The 24,279-nt window shown below is 36.1% G+C and overlaps 4 protein-coding genes across 5 annotated transcripts in view; 2 read left to right on the top strand and 2 right to left on the bottom strand.

Moving 5' to 3' along the window:
• The first annotated feature begins 969 nt into the window (after positions 1-969).
• On the top strand, positions 970-7,489 carry LOC101742315 (proteasome activator complex subunit 3). Of its 2 annotated transcripts, XM_038012530.2 has the most exons (6): positions 1,027-1,321; positions 1,489-1,525; positions 1,636-1,773; positions 3,625-3,846; positions 4,607-4,822; positions 6,452-7,489. In XM_038012530.2, the coding sequence occupies exons 2-6, from the start codon at positions 1,517-1,519 to the stop codon at positions 6,593-6,595; spliced, it is 729 nt and encodes a 242-aa protein (XP_037868458.1). In that variant the 5' UTR covers positions 1,027-1,321; positions 1,489-1,516; the 3' UTR covers positions 6,596-7,489. The 2 variants fall into 2 exon arrangements, with proteins under 2 accessions (XP_037868457.1, XP_037868458.1); XM_038012529.2 differs by lacking the exon at positions 1,489-1,525 and having other exon boundaries at positions 970-1,321.
• Positions 7,490-9,557: 2,068 nt separating this feature from the next.
• LOC101741596 (uncharacterized) lies at positions 9,558-12,384 on the top strand. The gene is made up of 4 exons (XM_004932016.5): positions 9,558-10,510; positions 11,018-11,267; positions 11,813-11,959; positions 12,140-12,384. The coding sequence occupies exons 1-4, from the start codon at positions 9,974-9,976 to the stop codon at positions 12,199-12,201; spliced, it is 996 nt and encodes a 331-aa protein (XP_004932073.2). The 5' UTR covers positions 9,558-9,973; the 3' UTR covers positions 12,202-12,384.
• Positions 12,372-24,279, bottom strand: part of LOC101742174 (uncharacterized) — a 31,590-nt gene continuing 19,682 nt past the window's right edge. The window contains exons 8-18 of the mRNA XM_062669579.1: positions 24,116-24,274; positions 23,859-24,037; positions 23,653-23,785; positions 23,463-23,577; positions 20,619-20,690; positions 20,413-20,540; positions 18,701-18,901; positions 17,766-17,970; positions 16,540-16,691; positions 14,975-15,184; positions 12,372-12,806 (exon numbers count right to left, since the gene is read on the bottom strand). Of these exons, the coding sequence (XP_062525563.1) occupies positions 12,627-12,806; positions 14,975-15,184; positions 16,540-16,691; positions 17,766-17,970; positions 18,701-18,901; positions 20,413-20,540; positions 20,619-20,690; positions 23,463-23,577; positions 23,653-23,785; positions 23,859-24,037; positions 24,116-24,274 (1,734 nt within the window). The 3' untranslated portion in view covers positions 12,372-12,626. The remainder of the gene's footprint in view (positions 12,807-14,974; positions 15,185-16,539; positions 16,692-17,765; positions 17,971-18,700; positions 18,902-20,412; positions 20,541-20,618; positions 20,691-23,462; positions 23,578-23,652; positions 23,786-23,858; positions 24,038-24,115; positions 24,275-24,279) is intronic.
• Positions 21,792-23,428, bottom strand: LOC134199245 (arginine kinase). The gene has a single exon (XM_062669698.1). The coding sequence runs from the start codon at positions 23,368-23,370 to the stop codon at positions 22,006-22,008; it is 1,365 nt and encodes a 454-aa protein (XP_062525682.1). The 5' UTR covers positions 23,371-23,428; the 3' UTR covers positions 21,792-22,005.

Genomic DNA, 24,279 nt, shown 5'->3' with positions numbered 1-24,279 from the left:
TTGGAGCATGTGTTAATACTTTTAGGAACAAGTATTACATCGTATAATATATTGGTGGAACCCTGCTACTACTTAATTAACTAAGATTGGTTAGAGTTAACTGTTTCCTCAATGTTAAAATTGTTAGTTAGCTCCAACGCATGTCAACAATTGTTTATGGCGGTATTCACGAAAATTAATAAACAAACTACTGCTACTGTTCTATTATAAATAAGTTACTTTTGTCGCACAAGACCCGATTCTGCCGGCCGAATGATAAACAGTCGACGTCGCCCTAAGCACGTCAATTCGGATCCTCCCGATCTACTAACAGTGATTTTAGAGACCTCAAGCACCGGTCACCGTTCTCGTCGAACCCGCCCCTTTTCCGATCCGGTGGTAGATTCTGCGAAGCACTGCTCTTGCCAAGGCCAATGTTAGCAGCACTCCCGGTTTGAGCCCCGTGAGCTCACCTACACGTCAAGGAGAAGCTGAAATAGGCTATAACTATAGGTAGAAAAAGAATCACTCTTTAAATGTATGTTTAGTGAAAAAAATTTTTAATAACAAATATATTTTATGAACTGAATTAAATGTAATTAGTGGCCATTTTCCAATTACTGGAAATTGAAATTGGAAAACTACCATTAAGTAATGGTTAATTACAGAGCATAATGCGACTCAGTGACGCACAATGCCGAATTATGCTGAAGCTTAGGAGCATTATGCCGCATAATGCGCTCTTGTGCTGTAATTGGAAAACGGCCAGTTATTGGGTATGTACGTATTTCATTAGAAAATTCGATACTTATTTGCGGGATTTAAAACGCAAATTCGTTCCTGTCGTAATTCCCAGTTAAATTTATACATATACTACACAGAGTTAATTAATAAAGCTGAGAAAGCTAGAAACAAATAATATATTTCTCACAATTTTAATAATTGATTTACGTTACTACCTCTATAAATCAGGACTTTTTCAATTAAGTAGGTAGGTACCTATGAAATTAAAAAAACTAATGCTATCGACTTATAAAATAAAAATGAATGCAGAAAGGAAAAAATAGGAAATGGAAAATAGAAATTAAAAACACTAAACACATGCAGGATCTAGAAAGTAAACGTAAAATACATTAGTGTAAAATATGTTTTGAACTGTCAGTCTTTGAATATGAACGCACCTTAAGACTTACAAAAACCAAAATTCATACATTCATAATACACGAGTAATTGATAACTTTGCAAAAGTGCGGTTTTTGTTTAAAAACAGTAAAAAAGGGATTAATCTTTATTAAATCCCTATAAAGTAATTCATCTCATAATGACAGACGTTGCAAAAAAGGTAAATTAAATAAAATAGCTTTAACAATATCGCTTTGTTTGACACGAGTATCGTCTGTAGTCTGTTGATCAGTGCGTGCGACCATAATTTTAATTTACCGTTTGTTAATTGAAAAATCATTCACTTTACATTCTGAATATAACACTTCTGATCACTGAATTTTACAGAGGGAATAATCTGTTACAAGTCGTCATAATGGGAGCTGTAAGTTTCGAGCAAAATCAACATAACCTCAACACGCCATGGTGTTCTGCTGTATCGTCCAATGAATTTGATTATCAGGTGGCGACATAATTGGCTCGTGTGTATTTCAGGTCCAAGACTACAAAGATTCTTTGAAACTAAAGGCGGAGCATTTGATAATTAAAGGTTTCCCAGAAAAGATAGTGAAATTAAATGAATTACTAGAGACATCAAACTTTCAAAATCGGAATTTATCGGACGTACATCAGGTGAATATCGCGACAATCTTATTACTATTTCGTACAGAAGTTTCGTATTTAGTACTTTCTATTTCGCATAGTGTATTTCTAGAAGTTTCCTAAGGCTCAAAAGTCAAATTGATTTTCCTATTATTTTTCCTAGAGTCGCCTTATTTCTAAAATCTTTTTAAAGGAACAAAATATGTATTCAACTTTAAACAAAAAAGTTACATTGTTATAAACTGTCTTTTAAACTCATAAACGCTCTCCACTTAAACATATATACATAAAATGTTACATAAAATCTTAAATTTCCCTTTTATATTCTCAATTTTTTTGACTATTGGTCATAATATGTAAATCCATATAACCTAATTAATATATAAAAAAACAACTTTTTAAACTTATGTGATATGAATGAATTGTTTAAAATACATTTTATAAAACTATTAATGCTAGCCTTTTTATCTCTTCTGAGATTTCTCACAACATCAATATACATATGTGTAGCTAGTATCTTGTAATTGTTAACAGTAGGCAGTGGTGTGGCTCTACCCCTGGGATTACTGATGTCTATGAGTGGCAATAATCACTCATCATCATAAGTATATAAGGGTATAAGGCTGGATAACAGCTTATTCTCTTTTTGGGTTTAACATTCAGAATTATAAATGGCTTAAAATGGAATTATAAACATGTTTTTACTAAACAGGTCTTATCTTTCTGTCTTATTTATGCCTTATGCCAACTTCTGTTTTAATTCAAATACTTGAAAAACAAGGCAAATGTTATGCTTCAGATTTTTATTTGGAAAAAGCATTTTGCACATTGCATTTTGGCCAATGTATACGCTTTTACTCTTTTAATTGAGAATTTCCGTGTTCAGTTGGAAATGGCTAGTCAAAATTCAGTTAACATCGATTATGATAAAGAGGGTGAAGATATTTTTTTTTGTCACTGAAATAAATAAATGAAACAACAAATTCAAACTGTTTTATGAACTGGATGCTTTTCATAAGGTCAAAGAGTTATAAAGTGACTGTGTATCAATGCCCTGTTTTTTTCTTCTTAAAAACTGTCACTAGATTCATCATCAAAGTCTCTCTCTAGTCACTCATTAGAAAATCAAATTTATTAACCCGTAGCAGTTTTTCCCTTTACAACATTCAAGAAACATTTCTGTCATGTACACCCAAATGTACTGTGCCCATTGTGGAGTGAACATATTTAAACTTATACATTACAGTAGTAATGTTGAAATGCCATTAAAAGGTAGTTGATTAATTCTGTGTGTATATAGTAATAATTATGTATAACAAATATTTGTCTACTGATTTAGAAATCAACTTAACAGTTAAATAATTTAACTATTCTCACAGCAACATGCTTGATCATTAAATCTTGATAACATATAGGCCAAAGATTATGCTAGGATGTCTTGTGAGTGTGCACCACCACCCTGCCTATTTCTGTTGTGAAGCAGTAATGCGTTTCAGTTTGAAGGGTGGAGCAGCCATTGTACTGTTGAAATTGAGACCTTAGAACTAGTGATTGAAGGTGGGCAACCACTTAACACTAGGTGGGCACCAAGCCCTTGAAAGTTAAACAAAAAAATAAATAATAACCATTACTGATTTCAAATCTAGCATTATTGCATCACTTGAGAGTCCTGAATAGTTGGCAGCCTTTGCCTCATTATCTAGCATTGTTGATATCCTTGAGCTACAGTGACTACTTAACATCAGGTTAGCCATATGCTCATCTGCCACAATGGCAATAATAAAGTACTTTTACCTTTATTCTTAAATAGAATAACTTACAATATTCTGATGAAATCAAGTATTTTTACATTTTGGATGTTTGATAATGATTTAATTTCAGGATTTAAACATTCCAATACCAACACCACCTGCGACGTCAAACAATGAGCCAAATGCTAAACGTCAAAGACTGGACTCATCGGAGTTATCCAGCAACTCAACCATAGAAGGAACACGGGTTTATGTACTGCCGAATGGTTCAGTACCCTGCAACAAGCCACTCAGTGATCTTATACATCTTGTTAAGCCACACATTAGGGAACTTGTTGAAGATTCAAACTTAGTAAGTGTACTTTTTTGAGAGTTTTGAAAACAAGTACCAAATTCTTATGTATGAAGCTCTTAAACATATAAGAATTTTGCAATCAGATACATATGAAGGCTAATAGAGTACTACTTTTATTCTATACCTATATTTATGTAACCCCTATAAATATAATATATAAACTTTCTTTTATAGTCCATAAAATAATAAATTTTATGTACATGAATTTTTTTCTATAATTTGTTAAGTGAGTAGTAATTTTGTGTCCATTTCATCTTATGTGTAATCTATATTACTTTATATTTTCGAATTAGCTTAGCTTAATAAATTTTGAATAGAAGGAATTAATTAAAACATATTTTTCTGAATACTATTTATTATTATTATCAATATTGTCATCCATAATTATTATAAAATATTTTTTGTGTATCTCAGGAATGTGGACAAGATAGGACTATCATAACAAATTACATTATTATTTTAGCAACGTTTCGGTCTTTTATTAGACCTTCATCAGGCATCTGAAAATTACACATAATTGATAACCTACAATACAAAAAACAACAATTGTCGAAACTACCATATTTACCATAATATGGTAGGTCTAATAAAAGACCGAAACGTTGCTAAAATAATAATGTAATTTGTTATGATAGTCCTATCTTGTCCACATTCCTGAGATACACAAAAAAAAACTATTTATTATATATAGTATAAATTTATTAACCTCGAGTAACAAAAAAGGAAGAAATAACAGGTGTTTTTTAAATTGTTTCAGCTCAAAATGTGGATTTCATTTATGATTCCGAAAATTGAGGATGGGAACAATTTCGGTGTTTCAATACAAGAGGATACACTGGCAGAGATACAATCAGTAGAATCAGAGGCAGCTGCTTTTTTTGATCAAATCTCACGATATTTCATATCCAGGGCTAAAATAGTATCCAAAGTTGCCAAATACCCCCACATTGATGACTACAGAAGAGCTGTTAGGGTGAGTAATTTTTTTTAAATGTTAGTTTCGTGTTATAAATGGCTTTACTCGTGTTTTTTTAAAGATGCTCACATATTTTTTTTTTTTTTTTTTTTTTTTTTTTTTTTTTTTTTTTTTTTTTTTTTTTTTTTTTTTTTTTTTTTTTTTTTTTATTGCTTAGATGTGTGGACGAGCTCACAGCCCACCTGGTGTTAAGTGGTTACTGGAGCCCATAGACATCTACAACGTAAATGCGCCACACACCTTGAGATATAGTTCTAAGGTCTCAGTATAGTCACAACGGCTGCCCCACCCTTCAAACCGAAACGCATTACTGCTTCACGGCAGAAATAGGCGGGGCGGTGGTACCTACCCGTGCGGACTCACAAGAGGTCCTACCACCAGTAATTACGCAAATTATAATTTTGCGGGTTTGATTTTTATTGCACGATGTTATTCCTTCACCGTGGAAGTCAATCGTGAACATTTGTTGAGTACGTATTTCATTAGAAAAATTGGTACCCGCCAGCGAGATTCGAACACCAGTGCATCGCTATATACGAATGCACCGGACGTCTTATCCTTTAGGCCACGACGACTTTTGCATATGCAGCATTTATCAAAAAGTATTATTAAGGAAGTCAGATAATTGACTCAATGTATTATGTTCTGTTGAATATCTGAGCTCGAGAACATTATTAGGGTGTTTAATTCAACACAATAATTAAATATCCAACTCTGCATTGATTTTTATTAACTGCTCACAAAGAAAGACAGTATATTGCTTTCAATTATTTGGTAATTGAGTAAAGGGTCCACCCACTGCCTACCTACGTTTGCTCATAGATTGTTTTATGGCAGGGTACTGCCAAACTATAGCTATGACAACACTTTTGATACAATTGGTATACTATAGTAAAATTATTTTGTCCGTGCAGTTTGGGTCATAAAAAACTGGAGCGGTGCAGTGAGTATTTCGCTCTCTCTTCCGCTCACCAGCCTTATGGACGGGCATAGTGATGCGCATTATTGTTGTCGATAAGCGTTATCGGTAGTGTATTTAGTTTTGTCATTTTGTGGGTTAGTGATAAAAATAAAAGAAAAATCACTAATCGAACACTTACACCACATATCGCCGCAGCAAGTTAACGAGAACGGCAGAAATTAACAATTTGTAACTTTTCGGGATCTATTCTCATTTCAGTGAAAATTTTTAACACATTGTTGATAATAACACGTGCTTGTGCTGGTATGTTTTTGCCAACAAGCAAATTTTGATACAAAACAAAGGAGTAGCAATTGTGTCTCTAAAGATATTAGGAGTGCGAATGCACAAAATCACATTTCTCTTCGACATATGTACTATAATTTGCAGGTAGGTACAACAAATGACTCATAACATAACAATGTCTCACCACCCTTCGTATACCACCCCGTTTTTATCGATAATGTCGATCGATTTTTGTTTTTATCGATAATGGCGTTGCGCCCACGCAACATGCTCACCGCCGTAGCCGGGCTATGTTTTATGATCCAAACTGCACAGACAAAATAATTCTACTATAAGACACTTGTTTTGTTTCTGTTTACAATTATATGTACATTAAATAACGTTTTTAGAAAATTGATGTATAATATGTATGATTCCAGGAATTGGATGAAAAAGAATATTTGTCACTCTGGTTGGTAATGTGCGAGATCCGCAATCGTTACTGCTCACTCCACGACATTGTCATCAAAAACTTAGAGAAGATTAAAAAACCACGTTCATCGAATGCTGAGTCATTATATTAGGCCATAATCTCAATTAGTAACCATACACATGTTTGTAAGGATAATGTGAGAATTTGAATAACGCGGAAACATTTTTTGAACACTATGACAGGTAAAGGTTGAATGACATTGTTACTGTAAATATTTTAAGTAATAAAATCCTCTCTTAGGCTTCTTTTGATATTATCATCATTAAACATTGACCAAATAATCTTCATATTAACACAGATTTTATTGTTTCACTAAAACTGTTACTTTGTATTAGGATCCTCTATTCATTACATCAACAGTATTAAATAGAAATATATGTAATAAATAATTCTTATTTTTAAACTTAGTGTAGTAACATGATACATTTTCGGTTATTTCTACAACACAATTTAAATCTCAAATAATCTAATTTGAAAGAATTTTCATTCGACCTTTATCTTCATACATACTGGATATTATATCAAAATAATTAATTCCCTCTTTGTAATATCATAGCAAAACGAAACACTCTTATATCTTTTCAAGCTTAAAAATGAACTGTCCATTGAAACAGTATATATTTCAAAATACAGTTTATTGCATCTCTTATAATGTTAATCAAATATAGTAACTGGATGATTTATTGTGTCAATCGACTGAGCAAAATTAAATTGTTTCTATGCTGTGGTAAAATCAAAGTTTGAAAATACTTGAGTGACTCCGCTCATTCATACTGATATTTTTTGTTACGCGCAAAACTGATTGATTAAATTGTTTTGAACCTCATTGTTATTTAATTCTTACGAACTAGATGTTTCCTAGCGAAATTTCAAAAACATCCCGGAAAATTTACAAAACGTGATATGATTAGCTCTTTGTCATTAAATAATAATTATTTAATGTATACCTACTGAATATCGATAAACTACATTTTTATGAAAATAACTTGTTTTAATTTCAAAAACATTTAAAAAATCCCAACTAAGGTCCAATGGGCCACTTTTTTATTGCTATGGTAAGGAGGCTAGCATACATCACACCTAATAGTAAGACACCGTTGCTCATAGACATCAGTGTGCTTAGTGCGAGTTTTTTAACTTTCTCGATAGCGTAAAAGTTACCCAATTTTGTATGCAGTTGGAACAGCGCCCCTAGCGGCAAACGTAGGCAAAACTCCCATTCCGTACAAATATGAACTAACTTTCACGCTATCGAGAACGTTAAAAAACTCGCACTAAGCACACAGTAATCTCGGGCACAGTCAAGCCGCTGCCCACAATTTTTAGTAATACTTGATCTTATGCATTGATATGTTTTTATTTAATATATTTACTATTCGATTTTTTTGTGGAACAACTACTTGCGGATTAGTTTTTATATTTATAGAATTTAAAATGTTTACATAATTATGTAAAAATCTAATAATAGATTTAAAGCTCAGTACTACACCAAATGTTAAACGCCGATTACTCGGGCCACAGGATACAATGGACGTATTTAAAAAAAATTTTTTTTAGTAGAACCGGTATGTTGTCGAAAAGTAAATTTTCCGTGTGGTAACGGATATGGAAGATATACACGAATATTATTAAGCTTTACATCGGTCACTCACATGCGCACGAATACGCAAACCCACAAGTGTAGGACGACATTTGCGAATGATTATCCAAAGTTTTCGCTGCATTCGTGGTTTTCCAAGCTGTGTCGATTTTTTAACAGACATCAAAGCGCGCGAACCTCGAACCTTCGCGTAGTCTCCCACACATTCGCTTGCCCAGTTGCGCCGACGATTGCGAATGTAACGGACGTATAATATACGCCATTTTCATAGTTCGTTACGTCTACTGTGTAGCGTATCTTCATCAAAAGAAATCCCATAAAAACAGCATGGCTGTTAATGATGTCTGGGAAAGAATTAAAAACTCTTTTTCTCTTCAATGTTCTTGACGAATTAAAAAGGAGGAGAAATTCGTGAGACATTCGTAAACAAGTGTAGGAGGAAGCGCAAACGGGTTCGCAAATTGAGTATGTGAACCCATTTGCACAGCCGCTAGGTTTGCAAATGAATGTTTGACGGCCCTTCACATGCGCGCAAACATTCGTACAATGTACGAATATTTGCGCGCATGTCAGTGGCCGGCATTAGATTTTCGTAAATTTTAATTGGTTGCTCTTGTGCCAGGGCAAGCATTTGAATAATAGGTATATCTAAACCTATTTCTAACTGATATCTTTATATGAGAATCTTACAGCTACCCACTTGAGACAGTAATTAAGGTACTTATAAACAATTCCATATGTTATCTGACTCTACCAGTATTGATTAATCCAATCATTATTGATCAATCAATTCAAGAAAAAAAAATCGACTACCTACTAAAAAGTATCAAATACCTAATATTATTAAAAATACGTAGGTACATACTTGTACTCGACTCACCGCAGAATGTTGCACGAGCACATGTAAGTAAATTTAACAACGGGTGTCGATGATCTATAGAAACTTGAACCTATAGAACTTGAACTAGCAACCGTTTACGTTATAGAACTTGAACTAGCAACCGTTTAATGTTACGTGTATACGGGGCCAGATTTAAACTTAATGCCGCTCCTGGGCACTGGAAAAAAATCTGCCCCAATATTCCAAAAACATAAATATTTGTTTTTTTTCTACCAATAATAAATTTTGCACTAAGGGTGACTCATAATTATATTACAACAAAAAAAAACGAATTAAATTTCTTTAATTCCAGAAAATAGAAAAATCCATTATTATTTTAAATGTCCAAGGAAATAAATTGATTAAATCATTTTGATTATAATTTTTTACCAAAAGTATCAATATTATACAAATATGTAGGTACATCACAAATAATGGGTGAATTGAATTTGTTGCATTATCAATTAAACAGAAAATTATTAATTAATAGAATTAATGAATTATATTGAGCAATCTTGATGAGACTAAAAAAAAAATATTTTTCACTTTCAAAATTTTGCCGCCCTGGGCACTTGCCCCGACTGCCCCTAGTGTAAATCCACCACTGCGTGTGTATAATATATGTATGTATGTATGTATGTAGGTACATAAAATACCTGCCTGATCATTTGGCTTCACGCAGTCGCATTAATTCCCATTAACAGTGGCTGTGAAGTTCGAATACGGACAGTCAGACATCACGTCTTATAAAAAATATTTGAAAGTTTTATCATTTGACTACGGAACCATTAAATCGATTGGAATAAAAGCTAACTCAATAATACTTTTTGAAAAAGTTATAATGTAATCCTGGCCATGTGAATGTCATTGCATTTTTTTAAAAAGTTAGTCTGTCACTACTGCGCAGTTTAATTGGGTTTTCTTACAAAGTATTTTTCGAAAATTTTACAAAACCTTGTACTTATGATTTACTAATAATAATTGCAAATATGGACCGAGGTCATTTCGGGGATAGCGCTCGCAATAGATCAGATTGTGAATTGAAACGATACAACCATGTTTTTGACGAAGCTGGCGAAAATACTCATTACCATAGCGACTCCGATTCAGTTGCATCCAGAAAAAGCAAAACTAGATACATTAACCCAGCCATTTACGTTGAAAAGATTGAAGCAACGCATTCAGTGACGTCACTGCAGACGGGTTCTTGTGTTGATGACGTCACTCCGCACCCACACAGCGATTACAGGAGTAATTCGACCCCATTCTTAAGTGGACGGGATTCGAGTGTATCTTCAACAAGTCTGAAAAGAAAATCTTGTACATTACTGGGAGGTCACATTCAAGTTTATATAGATGAAGACACACCTCGTAACGATCGTACTTATCGTGAAGATGGGCCTGACACTTTTCGACTATCCGTGGCATCTATTTCTACGACCACAACTGCAAAAGAAGAGCGAGAACGTAACGAGAAAAAGAAACAGGAAGCTTTTCGTCAGTGGTTGGCGCGCAAGGAGCAAGAAGTGAGGCTTGCGATTAATTCATTGTTCAACGGACAGAGTTCACTTTGAGAAGGCGGCACGACATGAGAACCCTCTTGTCGTGGCCACTGGAAACTACATACCCGATCCTGTAGACCGAATGGTAAACAGTCGACGTCGCCCAAAAGACGTCATTACAGATCCTCCCGATCCATTAACGGTGCTTTCAGGTACCACAAGCACCGGTCACCGTCCTCGTCGAACCCGTCGCTCGCGACGAAGGGCTCGACGAGCAAATTAACCCATAGACACAGCCCACTGAGTTTCTCGCCGGATCTTCTCAGTGGGTCGCGTTCCCGATCCGGTGGTAGATTCTGCGAAGCACTGCTCTTGCTAGGGCCAGTGTTAGCATCACTCCAGTTTGAGCCCCCTGAGCTCACCTACTAGTTAAGGTTAAGCTAAAAATTAGCCTCTCAAGGCTATCAGCTTAGGTAGGAAAAAAAGGACAAAGTTTAAAGTCTATCATACCTTTTTTGATTCGTTTTTCAGAAACGCGAAAAGGCGCGTTTGGAAAAACAAAAACAACACACTATCCCTGCAACCACACCCGAACAACGTGAGGCATCTTACCGAAAATGGCTGGAGCGCAAACGAATGCAGAACGAAAGGCGAAAAGCAGAGGAGATCATGCACCGCTACAGGGAACATGAGAATGTAGAACAAGAGAGACTAAAGCGTGAAAGGGAAAAGGAAGAAAAGTTAGCCGACTGGATAAAGAAAAAAGAAGAAGAAATGAAAGGCGAGCTAGCAATTTTATAAATTTAATCTGCGCCCCTGCTATGCTATACTCCAAAAAAACCCTTTTTTGGAGTATAGCATTCATTTTATACTTTATCACTTTGATAAAGCGGCACGACACGAGAACCCTCTCATCGTGGCCGCCGGTAACTACATTTCCGATCCCGCGGACAGAATGGAAAGCAGTCGACGTCGCCTAAAACACGTCATTTCGGATCCTCCCGATCCACTAACGGGGCTTTTAGGTACCTCAAGCACCGGTTATCGTTCTCGTCGAACCCGTCGCTTGCGACAAAGGCCTCGACGAGTAAATTGACCCACAGACACGGCCCACTGAATTTCTCGCCGGATCTTCTCAATGGGTCGCGTTCCTGATCCGGCGGTAGATTCTGCGAAGCACGCCTGTGTTCGCGTTAGCAACGTCGTCAGATTTGAGTCCCGCGAGCTCACCTACTACATAGTTAAGGTTACGCTGAAATACCCTTTCAAGGCTATCAGGTTGGGTAGAAAAAAATATATCATATTTTAAAATGTAATTATTAACAGTGATGAAGACTCGGGAGGAACGTAAAGCAGCACGTGCTGCTATTGAAGAGGAACGAAGACGCGCAAAAGGTGAACGTGCCTATCGTGACTGGCTACGTACCAGCAAAAATAAACCTTTACCTGTACCACTTAATCAAGGAGAACTAAGTGAGTGTTTGTATAAAGTTTCATCCAATGAAAGGTCAACGCACCTAGCTTAGACGCACTCATCTTTTACTGTCTGAGAACATTTATCTTTAGACCAAGTCAAACGATAGTTTTAAAATAATTTGAAATAAATAGTTGAATTTATTAAACTTATTAATTATGAACTTTGCATGTTTTAAGGTATGCGTGGATCCGTATCACAGATGTACATAAACCCTGTGCCTTGGCAATCCACGACGTGATCATCCAAGAAGTTTTTTCTTCATTTGTAGATGGAATATTTTACTTTAAAAAAAATTTCTAGATTATATTTATTTAGAACACATTTTGGAATTTTGTAAAACATTTCATGTAGTTACATAATGTTCAGAGTTTAAAATAAGTGTTGTTTGTTGTTCGAAAATAAAACACATTTATCTGATATACTTAAACATTTATTAAAATTCAGGGTCCCTTCAAGTTCATTACATAACTATTATATAGAAAATTTTATTTTAAACATTGCAGAAAGAAATAAGTGCACTTTAAAAAGCATTAAAAAGCATTCCTTAAATCAACGTGTACCGTTCTATTTACCTATACGATTTCTTGTTTTTAACTTTCTAACACTTGAGATCCAAACTATTTAACTACTCGGTAGGTACATTACTTTTCATCGAGAGGCTGATCAAAATACATCTTCTTCCTCTTTGAGCCGCAGTATGTCTGATTTGTTCATGAAGTAATAAGATGGCTGTCGACCCTTGAGATCCTTGAGGACGCGTTTTGCTCCAGCTTTTATTAGAACTCTACTTAGGGACTCGATCTTTTCTACTCCCATCGCGTAGTGTAGGGGAGTTCGTTCCAACTGAAAAGTACATATGGCAATAAAGCCTTTTTGAAGAGCGAATTTAGTCAATTTTGAACTGATGTGTTTAAAGCCATGTACACAAAATAATAACTAAAATCCCATATAGATTTACGCGTCAAAATGTACAAGATGAATTCCTTTTTTTAAACTGCGCTTTAAATATAAACCTATTTTGTATCGTTAAATTAGTTTCAATATAAAACAAGTAATGAAGTAGCATATTTTTTGGAGGTGTTCCGTACATTTTATATTGATTTGCATTGTTATTAGAAAGGGGGGGGGGGGTACATACTTTACTGTAGAATCCTATCAGCCTGTCACAATAGGTAATCCTGGGGAAACTATGTAGAGCAGCGATGCAAGAGTCATTTAATTTCTTATTATTATATGATATAATGACGATTTGCCTAATAAAAAAAATATTTAAAGATATAGGTAGTAAGTATGTAGATACTAACTATCCTATCTATAATTTGAAGGGTATATATATAATTGGAATAGAATTTCTGAATTGTGAAAAGTATTATTTATTTATTTATTTATTTATAACTTCTTATACTAGAAAGTATAAAGGCGGACTTAATGCCATAGGCATTCTCTAACAGTCTACCTTAGGGGAGTGCAGAGATGAAGCTTGGTAGGTGTAGTGTGAAGGGGATATTACTTAAACATATATTATGTGTATATATAACATACATAATACACAGTACTTAAATAAATACATATACATAAATATGTAGATATATATAAATATATACATATAAAAACATATATAAACAAATATTACCAATTAGATGACTCTGCTAACTCTCTGAGAAACAGTTCTCGAACCTTCGTCTTAAACGCTTCACGTGTAGTGGCCGACCTTATTTTGAGTGGGAGCGCATTCCATAGAAGAATAGACTGAATTGTGAATGAAGAATGTAAAAAGTCAGAACTATGTGGAGGACAGCGAAGAAGAAGATTGTGAGATGAACGAAGATTTCGGCTGTGGTCAGACCCTAAGTATTGAAAGGAATTAGTTAAATAAGCAGGTGGATTTGGGGAGTGCAACAAAGAGTAAAGAGTACTGAGAGCACGCAAGCTACGGCGTTGACGAATGGGGAGCCATTTGAGTTGGGAGCGATAAGAAGATACGTGATCGTATTTCCGAAGATTATAAATAAATCGAATGCAGTTATTGAGAAGCCGGTTAAGTTTATTGAGTAGATCTGCATTCAGGTCAAAGTAGCACACATCACCATAGTCGATCATGGGGAAGACTAAAGTTTGAACGAGCATTGTCTTGGTCTCGGGCGGAAGGAAATTCTTCAGGCGGTAAAGCATACGGAGTGTAAGTGTAACTCGCTGACACACGGAAATGACCTGGGCTCGCCAACTCAGGCTGGAGTCAATAAGTAGGCCTAGGTCCTTTACAACTGAACACCAGTTGATGGTTGAGCCATCATATATAACCGATGGGACATATGCCATATCCAACCGATACAACAAGCGTTAACTTCCAACAATAATAGCCTGACATTTGGCGGGATTCACGCTTATGCCGAAACTGTCAGACCAGGATTTAATGTAGGACAGGTCGTTATTTATTTTACCAACTGCCGAAGACACACTATCGACTCCAGTCTGAGCATAAAGCTGCAAATCATCGGCATATAGATGGTATGCACATTGAAGATTATCGGTAATGAGATTAATAAAAATTGAAAATAGTAGAGGAGAAAGAATGCCGCCTTGAGGAACGCCAGAGTGCAGATCACACCAACTAGACGAAGACTCGTCCATGTGTATCGACTGCTGACGACCTCGAAGATAGGACGAGAACCAATCCAATGCTCCAGATGACATCCTAAGATGGGAGAGAATGGATAAGAGGATGTCGTGATTGACGTTATTAAAAGCGTTTGAGAAGTCTATCAGAACCAATACCGTAACTTTTGTGTCCTCCATACCTGCTCTAATATCGCCAATCACTTTAAGGAGTGCGGTAGTAGTGCTGTGGCAAGGTCTGAAACCGGACTGCAATGTACTCAACAAATGTTATGAATGAATAAAGTTGGACAGTTGTTTGTGCGCACAAGCTTCTAAAACCTTAGATAGTTATTATTTAAATTAGTTAAATTAAATTAGTTATATTTAAATTAGTGATTGATTATAAAACTCACATTATCACCAATACGTAACAACTCTGGGTAATTCTGAGCTAGTTGTTCAACTATGTCTTCATGTTGAGCTAGTACGGCGACGTGTAATGCGGTTCTACCGAATGAGTTCTGGCTCCGAGCTAAGTTCCTTCCGTCTCCAGTAGAAAGGATCCGTTGCATCGTGGTCATGTCCCCTCGCCTCACCGCACCGTGGAGGGACTCACGAGATTCCTTGGATAAATGAAAACTACAATAAGCACAACTTTGTGTATGTTTTTAAATTGTGATTTTAATAGGTAATTATTCTTGTGCATTTATCAGTTTATACTGTGGGATGTTTAACGACGGAGGGAAGATTTCCCATCAAGCGGGTGGTATTGCTCGGTTGAGAAGGCAATGAAGGCAATAAAAAAAATTAAAAAAATGATCCGACGAAAAACTCAGTGGGCTGTGTCTATGGGTTAATTCCCTCTTCGAGCCCTTCGTCGCAAGCGGCGGGTTCGACGAGGACGGTGACCGGTGCGTGTGGTACCTAAAAGCACTTTTAATGGATCAGGAGGATCCGTAATGACATAGTATATCATTGATATACAAACTAAATAATAACGGGAAGAACGCGGAGCCTTGCGGGACTCCGGCAGTCAGACAACGGGGACGAGAGCGAGTTCCCTCTACTCGATATCGAAACGAACGGTTCCCAATGTTGTTGTTCGGAACTTGTATATTTGCAAGCTTATCTTGAAAATGTCGTAAGCGAGATTCAGGCATTTGTCAAATATCTTGTGTTTTACGATGACTACCGCCACATATACCACACAGCGATTTTGTTTTAATATCTTCTTTAACAAAAAATCAAGGTTGAATGAAATGCATTATCTACTGCTGCACGGCAGAAATAGGCATGGTGGCAGTACCAATCTATGCGGGTTCACCAGACGCTCTACCACCGCTAGAATATATTATGTATATTGTGGTTTCAACGATGTAATTCTTTTTGATTTGTTTAAGTAAAATTTAAGTCAATCAAATCAAATCAAAAAAAAAAATATTTAATATAAATGAAAGTACCTACATACTTCTTGAACGTCAAAAGAACTACCGCCAATTCACAAAAACTAGGCTCCGTCCTGAGAAGAATTGGCAAGAAACTCAGCGGGCATGTCTTTTTTTTTTTAATATTAGTTTTTTTTTAATATTAGATTTTTTTTAAATATTTATTTTTACAATGAGTATTATAACGTAACAATTATTACAATATTGAAATGCTCGGAGCAAGCAACTCATTCCCACTTTGTGCAATCTTCTAGACCCACCTTGTGATCAGATGCTTGCCGGGGCCCATCCAAAAATAAGATGTATGCCGGTCACCTTCAAACACGAGGTCGTTTCAATAACTTTAGTGAAATTTTTGTGACCGCATTTTTGGTGCACGGGCTGTCTAACCCTTCAAAACGAAACGCAAAAATGTTTCGCGACAGATATAGGCAGAATGGTGTTATATAAGTATCCATTTCTTCTGGATCCCTTGATGTAGATTCTCTGAATAGCGGCTTACCTCCACCAATATACATTTAAATGTAGTATACCTCAAAACTTGGTATCGACGCCAGCAGACGAGACATTTCGGGGTCGTCACGCTGCGCCACGACATCTGTTATGGCGACACCTTCTTCGTCAATAACATCCAATATATGGTCGTAGCCTTCGAGAAGAAGCTCCGTTATTTTATCTTTATTACCTGTTACAACGATTGTCTATGTTAGACAATTGAAATTATGCGGCTAATCAAGGCGATTAATGTATTCGTAGTTCGTAGTGATGAATGAACTTACGGCTTTTTTTTTTTTTTTTTTTTTTATTTTTTTATTGCCTTTGTAGGCAGACGAGCATACGGCCCACCTGATGGTGAGTGGTTACCGTCGCCCATGGACTTCAGCAATGCCAAGGGCAGAGCCAAGCCGCTGCCTACCGCAAAAGGCTTGTTTGGGGTTAAGTGGTTATCACAGACCATAGACTTGACAACGTGAATATCGCAACCACTTTTGCGACATGAAGTCAACTTCTCAATTGTACTGTATATCGGCTTACCCACCCTTCAAACCGGCAAGCATGATTGCTTCGCAGCCGGAGTAAGAAGGCGGGCGTACTACGAATAGTAAGTACTACTATGAATAGTACTGCTACTACTACTAGGGCTCACCCTATCACCATTGGTGTACGAATTTTCCTATTATTTTTATTAAGTAAGTCTACAGTTGCGGAGCCATTTAATTTATGTAAAAAATTTTCAAGTACCACCTTTTTGTGTATCCAAAAAAACTTTTCTTTAAAAAATTTATCAATTTCATAAATATGTACGGTACATAAATCATTGCATGTGTAGATATGAATTGATTTTAATACCAATTATTAATTTTTTACACTGATTAATTTGTTTTCATTTTTGTTGTGTTTGTGTTGATTTAGATTTAATACAATTTATATAAACCTTTTTTTTCTTTTCGTATTATTCTGTGCCAATTTTATCCTATTATTTGGAAGTGTACCAAATTGTTCATGTGGCCAGGGAGTTCATATAAATATAGTGATTTTGATATGTTCTTAATACAAGTTTTTAAATACACTTCAAAGCCAATAGTTAATATATTGAGTGCAAATCATCTCCCATTAAATACGTTTTGCTTTGTAATTGAAATAAATTTAATTTTTCATAATTTATACGTGCTGAAGATTACAGGCTTGCCTAGTGTTAGCTCAATGGATGTTTAATCTGTAATTTCTTTTCGGTTAGTAAATGACTTTATATTTTCACCTCTAGCCGCCAAATGAAGAACCCATTTGTCAATCTCGGCAGTATTTTCAGGTACGTTGGCTTGAATGGAAACATCACGAGCAGTTCTATAGAGTTCATCTCTGTAACCAAGACTAATTTCCGACTCTTGGAGTAATTGGAATAGAGCGTTACGCGCGTGAGTCCGCGCAGCTGCGAAATGTAGCATCGATTGGCCATGCTCATCCTAAAAGTTTAAAGATCCCTTAGTTGAGTATTAGCTCGAGGGCAGAAGATTTTAATAGCTTTAATTAACGATAAATTTAGAAAAATTTAGAGAATGCTACTCCAACTTCCTCCAACTACTTTTCTATTATCAATCACTTTTTTCTATTCATTACTATGTTCATATTATGGTATTTCCCACATAAGTAAGTACAAATATCCTACCTATTTCTGCCACAGCGCAATCACGTATCGAGCTATGGGCTTGTGTGCTAATCTATCCTGATATCAGAATAGTGGAGGTGTTTAAAATTAACAAAACATATGCTAAAGCTGTTAAATTATAAATCGATTCTGGAATATGTGCTAATTTCTATGGAACTGTACTGTAATATATGTACATATTTGCCAGTGCGAACATAAAACGCGCTATTACTAATATCCACAGGATTTGTCGAGGATTAGGTAGAATTCTACGTTTATTCTATTCCATAGACAGATTACGGATAAGTAGTAATTGTAACTCGAGGAAGAAAGGATCCAAATCCATATCCTATGACGTATAACCGGAGAGACTATTACTGTTCAAGAAATATGGCTTTAGATTTATTAGAATTTCCCAAACAGTAAACGAAGTAAAACGAACACCATTTTACATAATCGAAAAGTACGTCTTTAGATACAAATCGAAAGAAATGAGTAGTTGGAATCCACTGCGTATGTTTATGTGTATTTCCAAGAGACTGGTTTACCCTGTTTGCGCTGCTAAATGCTGTTTCCGGAGCATCAGGACTGATGATCGGTTGCGGGTCGACTGTAATGACGTCTATAGGTCGGTGTGCTCGAGTCTCGGTGCGCGTTTCACTTCGAGGCTGATCCATCGTTTCCAACGGTTCTGGGTTTTGTTCATTTTCAACTTCCGCCGATTCATGTGTCACTAGCATGTTGGATTCCTGATGGTACATACAGTACGTTTTAGTTAAAAAGTCGTCGTTGCCTAAATGATAAGATGCCTGTTGGAGTTTGAATATGAAATAATGGCAGGCAACACTTGACACATGTAAGGTTACAGATTTCAAATATTGGAATGCTTATTTAAATGATTAAAACAGATGATTGTCTTCTCGTCAGTGAAAACAATGACTTCTCATCTAGACACGGTCAGAGCAACATCTTAGAGTTTTATAAAAATAAAATATATAATGATGTAATAGTGTACAAAGTATTTGCAATATAATTATATTAACCATGAAGCAGGGTGTTTTTAAATAGCCCCTTACCTACAGAACCCAATCCCCTCAAATTTAACCGTCCAAAAATGCCCGGTAATTATGTCAAGTGATGCAGCTATTCTGGTTTTTTAATCTTGTAGATAAGTACAATTTTTTTAAAGGAATATCTACTTGGATTACACTTACGAAGAGCTCATGACGTAGGAGAGAAACATTACAATAGTTATAAAATTTAGTAATTACTTGGGTAAGCCAGCACGAGCAGGTAACCTTTTTTTTTTTTTTTTTTCCTACCTAAACTGATAGCCCTAGGGGCTATTTCAGCGTAACCCTAACTTTAGTAGGTGAGCTCACGGGGCTCAAACCTGACGATGTTGCTAACACGAACCCTAGCAAGAGTCGTGCTTCGCAGAATCTACCACCGGATCGGAAACGCGACCCACTGAGAAGATCCGGCGAGAAACTCAGTGGGCACAGGTAACCATTATTCATCTTACCTCTGTTGCGAGGCAGTCATACGGCTTATAAAGTGGGACAGCCATGGTACAATTCAATTAACACATCAAACTGATTTCTCTAGGTAGGCGGAATTCATGCCGATGTCTATGGGCTCCGGTAACCACTTAGGACCGGGGGATCCGTGAGCTCGTTGACCATATAATAACAAAAATAAAAGCTAAACGATGGTTGGTTGTACTTGGTACAAAGAGGATAAGAAAACAATTTCTGCAAATTAAAACTATGGTACATTGAGTAGGTAAGTAAAAGGAGGAACACTGGTAAAATACCAATACATAAAATCAAATCTGATGAAAGTATCAAATTATCAAAAAAGACTGAGTCGGTCCGTTCTATTCAATGAAGATACCACGGTTTTAACCCACGACATCAGATAAATTACGCGATTAGATACACGGTTGAACGTTAAATAGTTTTTCAAGGGGCAGCGGCTTGGCTTTGTTCTTGCCATTGCTGCCGTTTAAGAGCAACGGTAACCACATAACATTAACTGCGCCGTATGCTCATCTACCCACAAAAGCAATAAGAAATAAAAAATAAATGCAGTAAATTGTAAAAAATGGGAATTAATTAGCGGTAGGCAGCGCCTTGGCTCTAACCCTTGAATTGCTAAAGTCCATAGGCGATGGTAACCACTCACCATCAGGTGGGCCGTACGCTCGTCTGCCTACAAGGGCAATAAAATAAAATAAAAAATTCTGAAGAATTTTTACTTGTGTCATCAACAGAGGCTTCTCACTTTCCGGAAAGTTTTGCAGAAAACTGGCGAGGAAAGCTACCGGATCCTTGGGTTTCACATTAGCCACCTCGGTCAGACCTTTGATCAAAGGATCCCCGAGAGCTGTAAACACATTATCTTCGTAAGCTTCCTCCATTTTGATTAGCGAGTTTCAACAAAATCGAAAAATTAATTGCTTACACTTTGCAAGATATCTGCCTTCTTCGGTCTTAAAGGCAGGAATGTCTGTATAACCGTTGCCGTTGGTCGGACCTGAAAAAGTTTAATTATTCAAGACGACCTTCATTTGTGTGAAGAAAACACGCTGTTCGGAATTGCGCACGTGGCTGGGGGGGGGGAGGGGTAGCTATTAACTGCCATAGAAGAAATCGAACTTTGAAAGCTTTATTAGAATACAATAGCGGAAATAATTGATGTAACCCCCAGGGGAATATCGATCTGAAAATACATATTCATTCGATTTGATACATGTTTCCATCTGTGTGATATGTTGTACACAGATTTTGATTGTTAGAACTTATTAATTCAAGTTTTTTATTTGTATTTTTTTTAATGCTTGAATGGTTGGACGAGCTCACGGCCCACCTGATGTTAAGTGGTTACCGGAGCCGATAGATATCTACAATGTAAATACTGCCAACCTTGAGACATAAGTTGTAAGGTCTCACTTTTAACATTACAACGGCTGCCCCGCCCTTCAAACCGAAATGCATTACTGCTTCACGGCAGAAAAAGGCAGGGTACTTGTACCTACCCGTGCGGACTGACAAGACATCCTACCATCAGTAAAGTTTTCATATTCTGCGACTTTATTAGTTTTTTAGCGGCAGCCGTCATAGAACATAAGAAAGTTATTTGGAAGATTCCCGAATCTCGCTAACGACATTTTCAAGATTATTTGTTCATTTTTATTATATTTTATATATTATTATTTATTTTATACATTACAAGTTCTGAACAATAACATTCGGACCGTCGATTTACTGAGCAACTACACTCGCTCTGTGGAAGATCTCTTTATTGTCATCTCCCAAAACCATATCAGAGATGAGAAGTTTATTTAAAACCATATCTGTGACACCCGTAGTGCTTAATTTAATAATAAACGTAATTAGTTCGGCATTTGTTTTCATTGTAATAATTGAATTATTTAGATTTATATAACACACTATATAAGTAATGTTTTTTTAAATCCAATTTTACCTTGAATATATCAAAACATGGTTGCTACAAAATGTTGGAAAGACTACTGCGACTGATAGTGAGCGTGCGACATGAATATATAAATGCACACAATTAGAAACAAAAGCGTGAATGAGTTTAATAAAACTCACGCATACACACCACGTCACACAGTGAGGAAATTGAAAATTTCCAATACCAACCTAAGAATTTTAGAAGTTATTTACTTTTTTCATCTGGTCAGCCTCGCCTATGCACCTCTCAGTACCTATAATCTTTCCAACATTCGTAAAATAATATGCGCATTGTAAAACTAAGTGTGAATTAAAATATAATAAGTGTATCCTCTAGTTGCTAAGCTGCTAAAATGGTGACTATAGACTTCCTATTGTTTTTCACGTTTTTCCGGACTATCTAAATCAGCTAGACTGCTTCGTTTTCTTCGAAAAATGTTTGTCAACATAGTTGCAATATGTGCTGAGTTTTGCATTGATAAATCGTTCTCGAGATGTAGGAGATTTGATGAAGCTGTGATGAAATCATTAAAACAGTTTGTTTCTGTAATACTCAAGCACTGATAATTGCTAATCCTTGCAATGTCAGGGCTCAACGTTTCACGATATTGCAAACCTCGCATGGCGCAAAGATGTTTCATATTTTCGGGGTCTTTCGAGAGTCCAGGAAAGTTTATAATAAGGCTGAAACGAATTCCAGCTCCCAAAAAAGTTGGTCTGCTCGACAGATGTCCAAGTTTCTCGTGCCATACGAAATCTAATTTTGCGTGTAGGTATCTCATAATAAATGAAAGTTTAGTGAAAGGCAAACCAATCTCGCCAGGTGCATCAACTGATGTCGAAACAAGCACTCTAATATGATCGTGTACATTGATCCAAATTGCGATAGTTTTATCTTCACTGACAAATACCCCTCGACCATACGGCCAGTGTTTACCATGTAATCGCATATAATCATCGATCTCATCCCTATCACAAAGAGCAATCAATAATCCACTTGATGCTAACTGAGCACTTATCTCAGACGGCTTCTCTAAAACCTCGTTTAGGGTATAGTACGAGCCGCCTTTTTGTTCTGATTCAGGGTTTGTTTGTTGGCTTAGTTTAACGAAATCTTCGTGCATCAATATTTTTGTTAAAATTCTCTCAATTGTTTCTAGTTTTCCGACTTTTAAATTTAGAGGCAATTCAAAACCATTTAAATTTCTGGAGCATTCTATAGTACCAGATAGTACAAATTCATCGTTTGGATCAATGTTAACTTCAACGACTGATTCACTTGAAATCTTTAGCGATTGTTTAAAATCAGATTGTGGATGAATAGGAATGTCTGTATTTACATTGATGTTGTGAAGATCTTTTAAGAGAGGGATTAAAAACTCATGAAAAACGTCATATACGTAATAATCCGGTGCAGTTATTCCACCGGGAAAATCTTCTTCGACTGTCTGAACAATATTTTTGTTGTCTGGAATTTTTTTCACTGCCGGCCATATGACGTCGAAAAGATCATGATCTAATTTTGTTATTCTTCGCTTGATTGCATCGAAAACTGGTTTCTTTAAAAATCTACCCAAAACTAAAGGAGGGGTAGCTTTATTTGATGATGCTGAGAGGGGCGTTCGAGATGGTCTAGCAGAAGCCAGTAGTCGATAACAACGGTCTAAAGTATCCAATGCATCAGGGGCATCCAAGTCACGCCGCGATGATACGTTGTCCTCGGGCACTAAGTACATTACGGATTCTAAATATTAGTTAATCCTACATTGATAAAACAATTAAGCTTGGTGTCATACTTTCATTATCGATTATGCAATTTAATACGTACCTTTGTCGGAGAATAAAGTTTTAATAGCTTCTTCTGTCAAACCGAAATCTCTCAACAACTCATCGAAAGGCAGCAAGCCTGGATTTTTATAATAATCTTCAGCAGATCTTCCATTCTAAAAAAATATATATAATTGTATACAAAATAAAAATTGTGATCTGAAAGTTTGGGGACATAGTAATTGTCTTACATCATCCAAATCTTTGGAGTTTGCACCAAGCTGTTGGAGTAAGTTGTAGTAATGGCCATTGTCTGGTAAAACGGCAGCATAGTGCAGTGCTGTTCTGCCTTCAAAATCCACGGCAGATAATGTTTCTGGGAACCTTGAAAATCGAAAATTTTCATCGAAATTACGGTTCAATTCTTGGAATCAGTAAGCCTTGAAAATTTAAATACCTTCCTCCTAAGTATTTCATGATATTTGTTTTTCCAAATACTGTTGCAACATGTAATGGAGTTGAACCGTTCGGTGATATTGGATCTCGAGCAATTGCAAACTTTCGCCTGTCTAAGGCGGCCTGTAGATCTTTTAAATTTCCTTCTTTCGCTGCAAGGTGGACCTTGTTTATTTTTTGCTGAAAATTAAAATCAAAATTAATATGTATACACAAATGCTGGAAATGAAATGAATTTTGTAATTTATGCCAAGATACCATATATGTAGGCACATTCGCAAGAAATGCTTGGAGCTCAGTGTTTCCGGATCGTCTTCCAATGAGTCTCGAGCCTTCTCCGTTTAATACGAGTGTTGCCAACATTTCCATATTGGCACTATTTATTAAATCTGTTACCTCAGGGTCTATCTCATTATCCTGTT

The sequence above is a fragment of the Bombyx mori genome, chromosome 8, assembly GCF_030269925.1.
Source record: "Bombyx mori chromosome 8, ASM3026992v2".
NCBI classification, from domain to species: domain Eukaryota; kingdom Metazoa; phylum Arthropoda; class Insecta; order Lepidoptera; family Bombycidae; genus Bombyx; species Bombyx mori.
The sequence above is the reverse complement of the archived record's forward strand: the minus strand, read 5'-3'. Positions and strand labels throughout refer to the sequence as shown.

Excerpts from the sequence above, each read along its gene's own strand:
- LOC101742315 (XM_038012529.2), top strand. The coding sequence starts at position 1,301 with ATGACAGACGTTGCAAAAAAG. Across the intron at positions 1,774-3,624 it reads ATTTATCGGACGTACATCAG|GATTTAAACATTCCAATACC; the intron begins GTGAATATCGCG and ends ATTTAATTTCAG. Across the intron at positions 3,847-4,606 it reads TTGTTGAAGATTCAAACTTA|CTCAAAATGTGGATTTCATT; the intron begins GTAAGTGTACTT and ends AAATTGTTTCAG.
- LOC101741596 (XM_004932016.5), top strand. The coding sequence starts at position 9,974 with ATGGACCGAGGTCATTTCGGGGATAGCGCTCGCAATAGATCAGATTGT. Across the intron at positions 11,268-11,812 it reads AAAAGAAGAAGAAATGAAAG|TGATGAAGACTCGGGAGGAA; the intron begins GCGAGCTAGCAA and ends AATTATTAACAG. Across the intron at positions 11,960-12,139 it reads ACTTAATCAAGGAGAACTAA|GTATGCGTGGATCCGTATCA; the intron begins GTGAGTGTTTGT and ends GCATGTTTTAAG.
- LOC134199245 (XM_062669698.1), bottom strand. The coding sequence starts at position 23,370 with ATGTACTTAGTGCCCGAGGACAACGTATCATCGCGGCGTGACTTGGAT.